Genomic DNA, 17,075 nt, shown 5'->3' on the forward strand with positions numbered 1-17,075 from the left:
GTTCTATTTTTAGTTACTGTTTTGCTATGTGTCAATAAATCCCCCTCCCCCAACCCGAACATCTGATCCCCTTATATAGACCCGCAGTTCTAACCCCCCAATACTTGGTGGTATGATCACTGTGGCTCTGACAGTAACCCGGCACCACTCAGTGGTCATACTGTGTTGTAATTGGGCTCTTGTCATTACGATAAAAATGCATGAAGAAATAGTTCACATTCCAGGCTAATTGCAAGATGTTGTTATTTATGAATTTTCTTCTGTTTTATTGTTTACAATCCATGCTTGTATTCTGTATTTTACCCTTGTATTCTGTACCCTGTATTCTGTATTCTGTACCCTGTATTCTGTACCCTGTATTCTGTATTCTATACCCTGTATTACATTAATGCTCATTAGATGAAACCATTAAACTATAAAACTGCAATAAACTGTAATTACATTCAACAAGGGAGAGACAGAGAGAGCCCCACTCGCCAGTGCTCACTCCCTACATCTCTCATCATCGCAATTCTGATATTTTATTTGATAATTTAGGTCATGTTGGAGGAGTAGGAGCTGGAGGAGGAGGTGGAGGAGGTTTAGATCATAATCAGATGGATTACTCAATAGATACATCACCTCAATCTCATCATCAGCATCATCATCAGCAGCAGCAACAGCAGCAGCAGCAGCAGCAGCAGCAGCAGCAGCAGCAGCAGCAGCAGCAGCAGCAGCAATCACAACAATATCATCATCATCAGATGTCATCAAATATACCAGTAATAGAACATAAACAACTGATGACTGAAATGAGTAAGTATAACCCCCGGGGGGGGGGGGGGGGGGTTGGTAAGGGATGTATATCACAGGAAGGGGAGGAGGGGTGGAGGGGTGCGTTGGTGTAGTTTGATGGTGGATCCAAGCTGTACAGCTGTTGATTTTCTAGTATTTCTGACTCAATCAACAAATCAGCAAAGCTTTAAATCCTCACAATGCAACAAACCCTCGGCCCTCTCCTACTCACCTTGTCTGGGATAAGCCCCTTTTCAAGATCTCTCACCCCCCAATACTGAAGTCTCGTGTAGAAATCTTTGCAGGTATTGTTAACAACAATCTCTTTCTCATTGATTCAGGGGCTCAGAACTTTGATGTGATCCGGTTCGCCACCTATAGGACAGCGTGTAAACTACGATTCATACAAAAGAAAACTAGTCGTGAGTATTTATTAATTATCAATAGCAGACGACAGTGGGGTCGACTGGGGTATGACAGCAGACGACAGTGGAGTCAACTGGGGTACGACAGCAGACGACAGTGGGGTCGACTGGGGTACGACGGCAGACGACAGTGAGGTCGACTGGGGTACGACGGCAGACGACAGTGGGGTCGACTGGGGTACGACAGCAGACGACAGTGGGGTCGACTGGGGTACGACAGCAGACGACAGCGGAGTCAACTGGGGTACGACAGCAGACGACAGTGAGGTCAACTGGGGTATGACAGCAGACGACAGAGAGGTCGACTGGGGTACGACAGCAGACGACAGAGAGGTGATCCTAGAGTATGGCATCACAGAGAGTCGCGAGGCGCTGACCTACATCCAGTCGATCAGCGGTCTGTAGAACTAATGATATATTTGATCTTTTATTTCAGTGCATTTAGTGGATATTTGGAATATAATTGAAGCATTCCGAGACAATGGATTAAACACATTGGATCACAATATCGAACTGAGTTTAACGCGGGTCGAATCTTTACTGAATTCCATTTATTATCAGTTAAACAAACGATTACCAAACGTACAACAAGTCAATCCTCAAATTATTATATCACAATTACAAAACTGGCTTCTCTACGTCTACGACAGGTATGTATCTACATGGTCAAATCAGTTAAACCCGGTCAAATCAGTTAAACATCACAGTCATCGCATCATCCCTATTTCTGAGTTCTAATTTATATTTATGATTCAGCATTACTTAAAACTCTAAGTCATCATTTGGATAAGTCATCAACATAATGATAGGCACATCTATGACAATGACTTCAGCAATGAGTTCCCGTGTAGTAACTGTTTAATATGATAATTATTTCAGAGAAGGCCGTGGTAAATTACGTGTGCTATCGGTGAAAGTGGCCCTGGCAATCATGTGTTCTGGTAAACTCATGGATAAACTAAGATGTAAGTATATCCAGTATAACATGTAGAAATGGTATACGTGTTGGTGTAGTGAGTGTCAGGGCTGAATCGTGTTGGTGTAGTGAGTGTCAGGGCTGAATCTCTGTGGGTGTCATGTCTCATACACGTGCTGTTGCTGCTCTATTTCAAGACAGATGTTTTAAAAAGACAAAAGATACTTTTTTAAAGAATTAACTTCTCTTATTGACACCTTCAACTGACATTTGAATTAATGAGAAACGCTTCTGTTTGGTTCCAACTACCTCGAGATAGTCCAAGTTTATTCCATTAATAGTAACTAACATTAACTAAAGTAAATGAAAGATTAATTCATTCATCCTTGGAATCTTTGGTATGGAACTCCACCTACAAATAAACAACCACATTATTTCATGTTCATTCATGTGGGCCTCGTTTTCATGAGTTATTATTTTCAAATCAGCGTACCTTGGTTGAATTGTTGGGGCATCTGTTGGTGGTTCTGTTGGGGCATCTGGTACTGGTTTTGTGGCATCTGGTTTTGGTTTTGGGGCATCTGGAATTGGTGTTGGGGCATCTGGAATTGGTGTTGGGGCATCTGGTTTTGGTTTTGGGGCATCTGGAATTGGTGTTGGGGCATCTGGAATTGGTGTTGGGGCATCTGGTTTTGGTTTTGGGGCATCTGGAATTGGTTTTGTGGCATCTGGTTTTGGTGGTGGGGCATCTGGTTCTGGTTTTGGGGCATCTGGAATTGGTTTTGTGGCATCTGGTTTTGGTGGTGGGCCATCTGGTTTTGGTTTTGTGGCATCTGGAATTGGTGTTGGGGCATCTGGTTTTGGTTTTGGGGCATCTGGAATTGGTTTTGTGGCATCTGGTTTTGGTGGTGGGGCATCTGGTTTTGGTGTTGGGGTATCTGGAATTGGTGTTGGGGCATCTGGTTTTGGTGTTGGGGTATCTGGAACTGGTTTTGTGGCATCTGGTTTTGGTTTTGAGGCATCTGGAATTGGTTTTGGGGCATCTGGAATTGGTGTTGGGGCATCTGGTTTTGGTGGTTGGGCATCTGGAATTGGTTTTGTGGCATCTGGTTTTGGCGTTGGGGCATTTGGTTTTGGTATTGTGGCATTTGGTTTTGGGGCATCTGGTTTTGGCGTTGGGGCATTTGGTTTTGGTATTGTGGCATTTGGTTTTGGGGCATCTGGTTTTGGCGTTGGGGCATTTGGTTTTGGTATTGTGGCATTTGGTTTTGTGGCATCTGGTTTTGGTTTTGTGGCATCTGGTTTTGGTTTTGTGGCATCTGGTATTGGTTTTGTGGGGGTTTGAATTGGTTTTGTGGTTGCTGGTATTGTTGTGGTTGTGGTTGTTGATATTGGTTTCGTGCTTGTGGTTGTTGGTATTGTTGTGGTTGTTGACCTGGTTGTTGTGCTGGTTGTTGAGCAGTGTTTTGTCCTTGTTTAGTAGCAGCTCCTGGAACATACATGTACACATTACATACATGTACACATTAGATACATGTACGGGTACACATGTACACATCAAATTATTCTATCTGGAATTCAATGATAATATTTCCTTTTTTTTTTTTCTGAATACAACAATGAATTACCTCCATTTTGTTTTGCCTTTTTCTTTGCTTCGGCCTCCTTTCTTTTTCTATCAAGTTCCATCACAAATTCTTTTGTCCACGGTTTTGGTCCAGTGGTATAACTTTTCGGTAAAGATGGAGGTTTCATAAACGACGACATCAGATCATTGCTACCTCCTCCTCCTCCGGTTAAACTAGGAAGGGATAAACCTCCACTACCTCCACCACCTCCAAACGATCCACCTCCTAAGTCAGGAATCTTTGGTAATTCACCAAAATCGAATCCAGGAGGTGTTTTTTGTCCTACATCGAGACTAACTGCAAATAAACCAAGTTTATTACGATAGGTAGAACACAATATCCGTGTTGACGCGATGAGGAGAGAATCCCACAATGATAATAAAAAGTCCGAAAATGAAAACTTCGAGATAGTAGTTTATTCAACGTTTCGACTATATCCTAATAGTCATCTTCAGGAATAATGAGATACTACAGAAATTATGAGATATATATACAATCCAGAGACAAAGAGACTAATTCAAGTAATCAGAGATGATACAAACTAAAGGAAAATTAACGTAGAAACAGTTACACGCTAAAATAGATTAAAGGGAAGCAAACTAAGGGGTGATTATAAACAACAATAGTGAGTATAAATATAAATGAAACTCAAAGTCAGTAATAAAAAGAAAGACAAACTAAGGGGCACTTAAATTAAAACAAAGGTGAATACAAGTTAAGTCAGAGACGAAATTGATGAGAGAACAAATAACAAATAATCAAAGGGGAAATCAAGTGTTGAGTTTAACCAGTTTACAGAGGAATTTTGATATAAGTTTATTATGGGGTGAAAAACCATTATTAAGGTTTACAACGTTGTTCGAATTTTCAATAATTAATGCAGATTCCAAAATATGTCTTCTAGTTTTATCGCTGCAAGGGTAAACTAATTCAGCATTAGCAAAATCAAAATTGTGTGAAGTCTGAAAAACATGACTAGCAACTCCGCTTTCAGGTTTAAAGTTTTTTACATCTAATTTATGCTCTTTTATGCGTTGATTAAGATTCCGACCTGTTTCTCCTATATATACTTTGTCGCAAACTTTACAAGGTATTTTATAAATTCCACAGTTTAGGGATTCGGTTTTCGGTTTGTTGTTAATCAATATGTTACTAAGTTTATTATTGTATTTAAAGATGAGTTGTTTATTTAGTGACCGAAGAGAAACTTTAGAATTCTCGAGGAAAGGTACATACGGTACAATGATAGGCTGTTTATCGGTAGCCAACGTAGGAGTTCTAAGGTTGTTATTTCTAAAATGCGTAGTACGAGCTTTAAGTAGAGCTTTTTTCAATAGGAAATCGGGGTAGGCAAGTTTTTTGAGAGATTGGTTAATATGGTGAATTTCATCGGGTAGAAATGAGGGGTCGCAAATTCTCAAAGCGCGAAGAAATAATCCTTGAGCTAAACCGAGTTTAATATCCGGAGAAGTAAAAGAGAAGTAATGGAGGTAAGATTCAGCGTTGGTAGGTTTCCTATAAACCGCGAATTTCAAAAAGGATCCACAGTTAAAAATCAAAACATCCAGAAAAGGTATTTTACTATTAGATTCCCATTCATACGTAAAAGCCAGAGACGGGTAAAGGGAGTTTAAATATATAAGAAAGTTATCAACATTGAAGTCAAAGGGAACCAAAGCCAGAACATCGTCAACATATCTGAGCCAGATTTTAGGGTGAATATCAGTGTAAAGAGGCAATATTTCAGATTCAACATGTTCTAGGAATAAATTAGCTAGAATAGGACTTAGAGGATTTCCCATAGCGATACCGAATGTCTGTTCGTAAAAACAATTGTTGAATTCAAAAAAGGAGTCCGTCGTACAAATAGAGATAAGGTCGATGATACAAACCAAGTTTATATCGGTAAAATACTGTGGCATTGAGCAGACGTGTCGGAGGTCTGATCATGAGGATACTTACACGGACTTTTACCCAGAACATCTGTAACATAAATAACATATACATTATAAAAAACATCACGCAGTGAAGAACGACTGTTAACATTAGAGAGAGAGACATAGAGTAGATCGGTTCTGATCAGTGCACAGACGTTCTCTTGAGAATTAACGCTTGGAATTTTTAGTTGCAAGGAAAAAGGTGATGAGTTAAGAAGAGTTTTACATCCCAACTGCAATTAGTAACAGTTTAACCCTAGTGGGTCTTAAGAGACGGCCAGGGCCTTTTTATAGGTTGTTATGGCTAAGTTAGCAGAGCTTAGTCCATGTCTCGACAGCCAACACCTGAGGTGATTTCGAACTAGGGACCTCTCGGTTCCCAGTCCTCCACTCAACCAACTGAGCTAACTGCACAGGACATGAGAATCTGAGTTCATTGTGGAAGGTTTTACTGTAGATGAGAAAAAGGATAAAATGAAAGATAATTACCTGAGGTGTAAAGAATACTGATAACTATAAAGACAAGTGTGGACTTCATGGTTTCAGTAAGGCTAATGAATTCTAACTGCGTTTTACATGTGGGTACAAGTGTTGATTAATAGATATTGCACCTACGCTCAATTCCTATCTGTAACTGTCTCGTGTCTTATTGTAGCAGGTTTTTTCTGTCTGAATGTTCGGGAATGTTGACAGTCTAGACAATGATCCGGGTCTCACGTGTGAAATACCATTCGTCACACATTTCACACGTTTAACAACATTTTTTAATGAACTAAAAAGTATTTAAGATATATCGACTTCGTTCTTCTCCACGTCAGACGTAGCTATGACTATTTCTAGTTTTAATAATTGAATTTCCGTAGCGCCCTTTTCACTGATACAATGTTCAACAACGCTACACATTAAATTGGTATTTTTACCCCTAACCTTCTAACTCTAACCATGTATCAGTCATCTCTCCCATTTATCACTTCCGGCAATGAGGTCACTGAGGATAAATGTGTTGCCCGGGGACACTAGGGTAGTATGAGGTTTGAACCCGCGACCTGGCTGCCCAGAGTCGACCACTCGCCCCCACACTGATCTAAACCGTAACAGCTGTATATGTTTTTTATATATTACAGATATCTTCACTCTGGTGTCTGATAATAATGGAATTTTACTACGACACAAATTTGAAGAATTTCTCAAAGATTCTCTTTCTCTACCGTGTTCGGTTTATGAAGAACCTTCGTTTGGTTATAATGAAGCTTGTTCCAGATCTATATTTGATGGGGTATGTATCCTCTTTAACCATTGATGTAAGGTAAAAATAAAAAGTGTCTGAAATGTTTCCTCGAAGCAAGTAGTTTATTTAATATTTCCACTTTATCCTGAGTCATCTTCAGGAATACTGATTCAACACTTTACCTATATTCTAAAAGTCATCTTCAGGAATACTGAATGTTACCCTATTGATGAAACACTCTGAGTCCGTGTTGTGAAGATAATAAAAAATCCCTACACAATAAAAACAAACCGAAGTCCTAAGTGTTTCCTCGAGCTAATAGTTCATTCAACACTTTACCTGAAGCTTTGTACTTCAACTTCAGTATTCCTAAAGATGAGGATATTGTCGAAACAATGAATAAACTACACTAGCTCAAGGAATGCAGTATTCCTGAAGATGACTATTAGGATAAAGTCGAAACGTTGAATAAACTACACTAGCTCAAGGAATACAGTATTCCTGAAGATGACTATTAGGATAAAGTCGAAACGTTGAATAAACTACACTAACTCAAGGAATACAGTATTCCTGAAGATGACTATTAGGATAAAGTCGAAACGTTGAATAAACTACACTAGCTCAAGGAATACAGTATTCCTGAAGATGACTATTAGGATATAGTCGAAACGTTGAATAAACTACACTAGCTCAAGGAATACAGTATTCCTGAAGATGACTATTAGGATAAAGTCGAAACGTTGAATAAACTACACTAACTCAAGGAATACAGTATTCCTGAAGATGACTATTAGGATAAAGTCGAAACGTTGAATAAACTACACTAGCTCAAGGAATACAGTATTCCTGAAGATGACTATTAGGATATAGTCGAAACGTTGAATAAACTACACTAGCTCAAGGAATACAGTATTCCTGAAGATGACTATTAGGATATAGTCGAAACGTTGAATAAACTACACTAGCTCAAGGAATACAGTATTCCTGAAGATGACTATTAGGATAAAGTCGAAACGTTGAATAAACTACACTAACTCAAGGAATACAGTATTCCTGAAGATGACTATTAGGATAAAGTCGAAACGTTGAATAAACTACACTAGCTCAAGGAATACAGTATTCCTGAAGATGACTATTAGGATATAGTCGAAACGTTGAATAAACTACACTAGCTCAAGGAATACAGTATTCCTGAAGATGACTATTAGGATATAGTCGAAACGTTGAATAAACTACACTAGCTCAAGGAATACAGTATTCCTGAAGATGACTATTAGGATATAGTCGAAACGTTGAATAAACTACACTAGCTCAAGGAATACAGTATTCCTGAAGATGACTATTAGGATAAAGTCGAAACGTTGAATAAACTACACTAGCTCAAGGAATACAGTATTCCTGAAGATGACTATTAGGATAAAGTCGAAACGTTGAATAAACTACACTAGCTCAAGGAATACAGTATTCCTGAAGATGACTATTAGGATAAAGTCGAAACGTTGAATAAACTACACTAGCTCAAGGAATACAGTATTCCTGAAGATGACTATTAGAATATAGTCGAAACGTTGAATAAACTACACTAGCTCAAGGAATACAGTATTCCTGAAGATGACTATTAGGATAAAGTCGAAACGTTGAATAAACTACACTAGCTCAAGGAATACAGTATTCTGAAGATGACTATTAGGATAAAGTCGAAACGTTGAATAAACTACACTAGCTCAAGGAATACAGTATTCCTGAAGATGACTATTAGAATATAGTCGAAACGTTGAATAAACTACACTAGCTCAAGGAATACAGTATTCCTGAAGATGACATTAGGATAAAGTCGAAACGTTGAATAAACTACACTAGCTCAAGGAATACAGTATTCCTGAAGATGACTATTAGGATAAAGTCGAAACGTTGAATAAACTACACTAGCTCAAGGAATACAGTATTCCTGAAGATGACTATTAGGATAAAGTCGAAACATTGAATACATGTAGTATAGTGTGATGTGAAGCTATGACACTGATATTGAAATGTAGAGTTCTAATTCTTTGTAGAGAGGAAAAATAAATGTGAATGATTTTCTGGATACAATGATGTCAGATCCCGGACCTCAGTGTTTACTATGGTTGCCAATTCTACATAGAATGGCTGGAGTTGAAAATGGTAGGTTTAAAACATTGAAAAAAATTCTGTTATCAAAAAATGTTATCAAGGCTTGACTATTGATTATATTTCAGTATTTCATCCCGTTCAATGCGAAGGCTGCCACCGAGAATCGTTTATGGGATTTCGATATAAATGTCAAAGATGTTATAATTATCAGTTGTGTCAGGATTGTTTCTGGAGAGGACGAACGTCTGGTAACCATAGCAACGATCATGAAATGAAGGAATATTCGTCGTATGTGAGTATATTCACCACCAGGTGGCGCTGCTGCTGTTGCGATGGTGATGATGGTTTTTATCGCTTTCATTAACCGGTTTTATTTCAGTACGATGAGTTGTCTGTTTTTTTCCATGCATATCTCTCAGGATTCAGTATGTACACTACTAACTGTCGATTGGAATCCTCGTCTTGTTTTACCCCTCCCTTTCCTTATTGACTTAGTTTAGTTCTAGCACTGGCGATGTCAGTTTAGTTCTAGCACTGGCGAGTGAGCGTCAGTATAGTTCTAGCACTGGCGAGTGAGCGTCAGTATAGTTCTAGCACTGGCGAGTGAACGTCGGTTTAGTTCTAGCACTGGCGAGTGAGTGTCAGTTTAGTTCTAGCACTGGCGAGTGAGCGTCAGTATAGTTCTAGCACTGGCGAGTGAGCGTCAGTATAGTTCTAGCACTGGCGAGTGAACGTCAGCTCAGTTCTAGCACTGGCGAGTGAACGTCGGTTTAGTTCTAGCACTGGCGAGTGAGTGTCAGTTTAGTTCTAGCACTGGCGAGTGAGCGTCAGTTTAGTTCTAGCACTGGCGAGTGAGCGTCAGTTTAGTTCTAGCACTGGCGAGTGAGTGTCAGTTTAGTTCTAGCACTGGCGAGTGAGTGTCAGTTTAGTTCTAGCACTGGCGAGTGAGTGTCAGTTTAGTTCTAGCACTGGCGAGTGAGCGTCAGTGTAGTTCTAGCACTGGCGAGTGAGCGTCAGAGATGGACAGAAAATCGATTTTAAAATTATTTTTCTTTCTTTAGATTCAGATATTTTATTAGTTGCCGTTTTGATGATTTGATTTTCATTTTGAATTTATAGGAAAGAGGGGCGCTCATAAAGAATGCTGAACCCTAACTTCCCCCCCTCCTAAAACACACATCCCCCCCTCCTAAAACACACATCCCCCCTCCTAATACACACACCCCCCTCCTAAAACACACATCCCCCCCTCCTAAAACACACATCCTCCCTCCTAATACACACATCCCCCCTCCTAATACACACACCCCCCTCCTAAAACACACATCCCCCTCCTAATACACACATCCCCCCTCCTAATACACACACCCCCCTCCTAATACACACACCCCCCCCTCCTAATACACACATCCCCCCTCCTAATACACACACCCCCCTCCTAATACACACACCCCCCCCTCCTAATACACACACCCCCCTCCTAATACACACATCCCGTACACGTAGGGTGAAATATGCTCCTTCCTCCCTCCATGGGCGCATGATCTACTTTATGAACGGCCCTCTTTATTTCTCACTAGTGTTTTTTTAAAGACAAACAAACGGACAGATAGACAGTAAGACAGATAAAGAGCTAGTAGGTCAGAGAATTGAAAGTTCTGTTGATAATGAAGTATTTATCTGCTGTCAGTAAATTGTTCTCAACCCAGTTCCATAGTCCATAGCATTCAGTTTGACTAGAAAAAAAACTATTATTTCTTATCATTTAAAAGTCTAAGAATCAAACTCCAATTGTAACGGTGTATAGTGTATTGTTGTGTATTGTTGTGTATTTCTGTTATTTGTTTCAGAAGTCTCCCACAAAACAGATCGGACATTCGATACGTAAATCATTTAAATGCGTTCCACAAAAACCAGTTTCTAATAAAATACCGCATTTTCCTGAAACTCCTGAGAAAAAGATCGACCTGACAAACATTGTGTGAGTATCTCGTATATATTTAACTGTTCCTCGAGCCCCTCGAGTCTCTCAACCCCTGTTAAACTGTTCCTCGAGTCTCTCAACCCCTGTTAAACTGTTCCTCGAGCCCTTAAACCCCTGTTAAACTGTTCCTCCAGCCCCTCAACCCCTGTTAAACTGTTCCTCCAACCCCTCAACCCCTGTTAAACATGAGGTTAACTCTGAGAACAGTATATCTGTATTTTGTCTCGCTCTATTAAACCCGCTTCAATAATATTAAACAACTTTTCATTTCTGAAGTCGAAATTGCTTTATAACCGATTGCTCTAACAACGCCACCTGGTGATGGTTCGACTTAATGCTTGCTTTTTCAGACCCGCTACACCGATATTAGTTCATAACGGTTTCCACGACAACGGGCCACAATACAGCCATTCGATGGATTTATCTTCGTTAGATAGTATGTCACAGACCCGCAGGTAACTAGGGGATACCCCCGTTATAACGAGCTCCTTTGTTGGGTTACGATTTTAAACGTTTAAATTGTTTAATTTTAAGTCCGATGAAAAGTCATCGCAGTATTGTATCGGAGGCAACGAGAATAGACGATGAACACCGGCTGATCGCGAGATACGCAGCGAGATTAGCAGCAGATACTAATAATCCTGTACGTTAAACAAGTGTTTCATATTGATTTATTGAATTCCAAGATGGCGGCTGTTATATAGCTGAATATTTCTATATGTAGGTGATGCATTGCTCAGCTCGAAGTCCAACTGAATTAAACTTCACTTTAGATTCCGGTAAAGTTCATCGGCAACTGATTTCACAACTTGAGTCAAAAAATAGGTATGTCACACCTGTATACAGGCTGGGGTCGCAATACGGGCTGGACTGGGGTCTCAATACGGGCTGGACTGGGGTCTCAATACGGGCTGGCCTGGGGTCGCAATACGGGCTGGCCTGGGGCCTCTATACGGGCTGTATTGTATCTTCTGATGCCCTTCTAACAGAGTGCAGCCACTCAGCTCAATCCACAAATCAGCAAAGCGTAAAAAAGCCTAGAAAATGAAAAAAAAATATGATTTAGATTTTCCAGGGTAGGATCCCCCTCCCTACCCTCTGGTGGTTCTACCCCCTCCCTACTCTCTGGTGGTTCTACCCCCCTCCCCACCCTCTGCTGGTTCTACCCCCTCCCCACCCTCTGGTACCCTGTCAGAGTAATCTGGTTGAATATTTGAAACAGGGAAATAATGAGAGAAATACAGAGACTGCGAGTGGAACAGGAAGCAAATACGAAACAAGGAGCAGAACTTCAACGTAATCCGACGTTACTGGCAGAACTGAAGGTTTTACGCTCGAGGAAAGATGAATTAGAAGGTCGTATGGGATCTTTACAGGAAGGTCGTAGAGAATTAATGTTTCAATTGGAAGGATTAATGAAACTATTGAAGGTTATTATCATTGTTCAAACTATTCAAATACTTATCTATAAAACACCTGAAATATTAAACATTAATCTGTGACATTGATGTTTCCTCTACAATGATTCTATCCATTTACAAAAATTAACTCAAACATTGCATAGAAACATCAGATTAACTAATCTTTAATACAGTGGGTCTTTCATACGGCACTACAGGAATCAGCAATAGTTTACAGTCCATTCAAATACTTCATGTGAATACAGTGAAACTCACTGAGTTGTGACAATCATTACTTTCACTTAATTAACCCTTTCAGTGCTGACTAATCAATACCCTATAGTGATGGAGATAATTTGAAAATTTTGAGAAATTCCGCCCTAGTGTGCTGAATAACGGGAATACCACTATAGTGTGTCTACACAGTGCGTTAGTTACTAGTATTTCACTATGTTTGACACGTGCTGCCATTTTTCAACAGAGATAATTACTATTTACATCAATACACCGCAGTGCGGTGTACTAGCAAAATCATCACTGATTCGTACACCGCACTGCGGTGTAGACGCACTGAAAGGGTTAATAGATTTGAGACTAGATCTGAACTAATGATATGATGACCTTTCTGAACTAATGATATGATATGATATGATATGATATGATATGATATAATATATTGTAGAATCACGGATCACCGCGATCTACGCCAGGAAGTAGCCCGAGATCACGTTCTGGTCACTCTCCGTCTCGAGCTAGTAGCACCCCGAGTACGCCGGCTGATTCATTATCGGGATTCGGCTCGGATGTACGTCAAGCATTCCAGAATCAACAACAGGGTAATACTACAAACAGTACACGGAGTTTACGTAATGATTTATTAGTCGCGGCAGACTCAGTGACGAACGCGATGTCATCGTTAGTAAAAGAGTTAAATTCAGAAGCGTCGAGTGAAAGTGGTGATGATGATGTCATCAGTAATCGCAAGAGTTTAGGTGAGTTACAAACCCACCCCCACACCCCCACACCCATCTAACAAACTGTGAACTCACTACCCCCACACCCCACACCCATCTAACAAACTGTGAACTCACCACCCCCACACCCCACACCCATCTAACAAACTCTGAACTCACTACCCCCACCCCCACACCCCACACCCATCTAACAAACTGTGAACTCACTACCCACACCCCCACACCCATCTAACAAACTATGAACTCACTACCCCCACACCCCCACACCCATCTAACAAACTGTGAACTCACTACCCCCACACCCCACACCCATCTAACAAACTGTGAACTCACTACCCCCGACCCCCACACCCATCTAACAAACTATGAACTCACTACCCCCACACCCCACACCCATCTAACAAACTGTGAACTCACTACCCCCACACCCCACACCCATCTAACAAACTCTGAACTCACTACCCCCACCCCCACCCCCCACACCCATCTAACAAACTCTGAACTCACTACCCCCACCCCCACACCCCACACCCATCTAACAAACTGTGAACTCACTACCCACACCCCCACACCCATCTAACAAACTATGAACTCACTACCCCCACACCCCACACCCATCTAACAAACTGTGAACTCACTACCCACACACCCCCCACCCCACACCCATCTAACAAACTGTGAACTCACTACCCCCACCCCCACACCCATCTAACAAACTGTGAACTCACTACCCCCGACCCCACACCCCACACCCATCTAACAAACTGTGAACTCACTACCCCCACCCCCACACCCATCTAACAAACTGTGAACTCACTACCCCCACCCCCACACCCATCTAACAAACTGTGAACTCACTACCCCCACACCCCACACCCATCTAACAAACTGTGAACTCACTACCCCCACACCCCACACCCATCTAACAAACTGTGAACTCACTACCCCCACACCCCACCCAACTCTCCATCTAACAAACTGTGAACTCACTACCCCCACCCCCACCCAACTCTCCATCTAACAAACTGTGAACTCACTACCCCCCAACTCTCCATCTAACAATCTCTGAACTCCACTTCCCCAAACTGTGACAGAGTTTCCTTTCTGGGGTTTGCTCTAAGCTCTCAACCACAACAATTGATAGTTTGAGTGCTGACAGTTTCGTTCCCCGGCCTGTCGACCTTTCTGACCCATTGATGAATTCAATAAAACTGAGTCACTATTTTGCTAAATACTGTAACAAATTAATGTAATTGATATGAATAGATTTTGAAGTAGAATGTGACAATGCGTTAGAGCAGACGACAGATTACTCCGGTTGGAAGGAAGAAATCAAACGTAGATTCGGTGAAGAAACTCAATTTATGCACGAACTTCATTCGAGAAGAGAAAGAGTTAAATCTGTAGATTATAACGACATCGGAAATGAAAAGTGAGTAGATCTTTTGAAGGTTTATTTCGTAGGGGGTGTCTTCCTCCTGAGTCTCCTCGTAGGGGGTGTCTTCCTCGTAGGGGAATGTCTTCCTCATGAGTCTCCTCGTAGGGAATGTCGTCCTTGCGAGTCTCCTCACAGGGGGTGTCTTCCTCATGAGTCTCCTCACAGGGGTGTCTTCCTCATGAGTCTTCTTGTATGGGAATGTCGTCCTTGTGAGTCTCCTCACAGGGGAATGTCGTGTCATCCTCTCCTCACAGCCTCACAGGGGACACATTTCAGGGTTGACTCATGATCTGTTCACAGCTCATTCACGTTAAACTGTTTTTATTGTAGTTATATAAATATAACACGTGAAGAAATTGAACCGTATTTGAATATAAAACGACGCGAGGACGTGGACAGCGTCGACGCCGAGTCTTACGTCAGGACTGACGACGAGAGCTGTCATTTTAGAACGGATGATGAAGATGCTGAATTATATGATCAGGATCCAAAGGTAAAATATCCCCTCCCATATTCAACCTGGAGTTCCCTCCCATATTCAACCTGGAGTTCCCTCCCATATTCAACCTGGAGTTCCCTCCCATATTCAACCTGGAGTTCCCTCCCACATTCAACCTGGAGTTCCCTCCCATAATCAACCTGGAGTTCCCTCCCATATTCAACCTGGAGTTCCCTCCCATATTCAACCTGGAGTTCCCTCCCATATTCAACCTGGAGTTCCCTCCCACATTCAACCTGGAGTTCCCTCCCATAATCAACCTGGAGTTCCCTCCCATATTCAACCTGGAGTTCCCTCCCATATTCAACCTGGAGTTCCCTCCCATATTCAACCTGGAGTTCCTTCCCATATTCAACCTGGAGTTCCCTCCCATATTCAACCTGGAGTTCCCTCCCATATTCAACCTGGAGTTCCTTCCCATATTCAACCTGGAGTTCCCTCCCATATTCAACCTGGAGTTCCCTCCCATATTCAACCTGGAGTTCCCTCCCATATTCAATCTGGAGTGCCCTTCCCCATTCAACCTTGAGTTCCCTCCCATTCAACCTTGAGTTCCCTCCCATTTAACCTAGAGTGCCTTCCCTTACCTGCAGATTGTAGGCTGCAGGCTGGCAATGTTTATATGATGATATTTATATGACGTATTTGTGTTGTTTCTATAGGAACTGATAATTCACGCTCGTTATAACCTCACAACAACCACAGACGACGAAAGTTGCTTAGAAACCGATCAAGAATCTTACATTCGAACGGATGACGAAGATGGCGGAAATACAGATTGGGAGGAGAATATGAAACGATGGGTTAATCGGTAGCAGCAGTGCCACCTATTGACAAACTGCTACATTACATCGACAGCTCGGGATTGATAATGAACCGGATGAATGATATTGGCTAGGTCCTGCCAGTAGTCCGAGTGACTACGGCTAGGTCACGACAGTACTCTATAGGTCTTTCCTCTACTCAGATATTATATCATCTTCCCCCCGCTGCTATTTGTACAAATAAAGATCAGTGTCGATTGAACTTATGTTAATTATAGTTTTATTAAGAAAACGTACATCTGCCGTGAATCTCTTCGCACTCATAGTGCTGCCCCCTAGTGATGTCTTTCAGCATTATTATTGATTAGTACTGCAGCTCCACCTATAGTGTATAATGTAAACTCGTGGTTCATTCGATGTTGTATTTGATCAGTACTTATTTAATGCAAGCACACACTGTCTGTATACATTGTAAACCCACCCGCCGACTGTTATAACACTACACTGTAATACAATGTAATCTGTATAGACTATAAAACATTACATCGTAATTAATACATTGTGTATAAACAAACATTCATAAACTATAATGAATGTTTGCTATAAACTATGTAACATTGTAAACACTGCTTAATTGTGTGTATAATTAATGTCGACAATAAACTACTATTAGTTTTAATATTTCATCCCTTTCTCAATTCTTTTTGTCAACTCATCCATTGCTGTTTCCTCCGTCAACTCATCCATTGCTGTTTCTTCCGTCAACTCATCCATTGCTGTTTCCTCCGTCAACTCATCCATTGCTGTTTCCTCCGTCAACTCATCCATTGCTGTTTCCTCCGTCAACTCATCCATTGCTGTTTCCTCCGTCAACTCATCCATTGCTGTTTCCTCCGTCAACTCATCCATTGCTGTTTCCTCTGTCAACTCATCCATTACTGTTTCCACTGTCAACTCATCCATTGCTGTTTCCTCTGTCAACTCATCCATTGCTGT

At 41.2% G+C, this 17,075-nt stretch overlaps 1 protein-coding gene across 1 annotated transcript; it reads left to right on the forward strand.

Annotated features, from left to right (window-relative positions):
* The first annotated feature begins 697 nt into the window (after window positions 1–697).
* Window positions 698–16,740, forward strand: LOC141900481 (dystrobrevin beta-like). Its single transcript, XM_074787397.1, is given in 15 exon segments — window positions 698–795; window positions 1,116–1,196; window positions 1,636–1,849; window positions 2,079–2,164; window positions 6,805–6,956; window positions 8,963–9,071; window positions 9,146–9,312; window positions 10,871–11,001; window positions 11,355–11,459; window positions 11,539–11,829; window positions 12,227–12,434; window positions 13,087–13,396; window positions 14,645–14,810; window positions 15,147–15,309; window positions 15,978–16,740. Coding segments are annotated over 15 exon segments (2,388 nt in total). The 5' UTR covers window positions 698–743; the 3' UTR covers window positions 16,131–16,740.
* The last annotated feature ends 335 nt before the right edge of the window (window positions 16,741–17,075 follow it).

The sequence above is a fragment of the Tubulanus polymorphus genome, chromosome 2 (assembly GCF_964204645.1).
Source record: "Tubulanus polymorphus chromosome 2, tnTubPoly1.2, whole genome shotgun sequence".
In the NCBI taxonomy this organism is placed as follows: domain Eukaryota; kingdom Metazoa; phylum Nemertea; class Palaeonemertea; order Tubulaniformes; family Tubulanidae; genus Tubulanus; species Tubulanus polymorphus.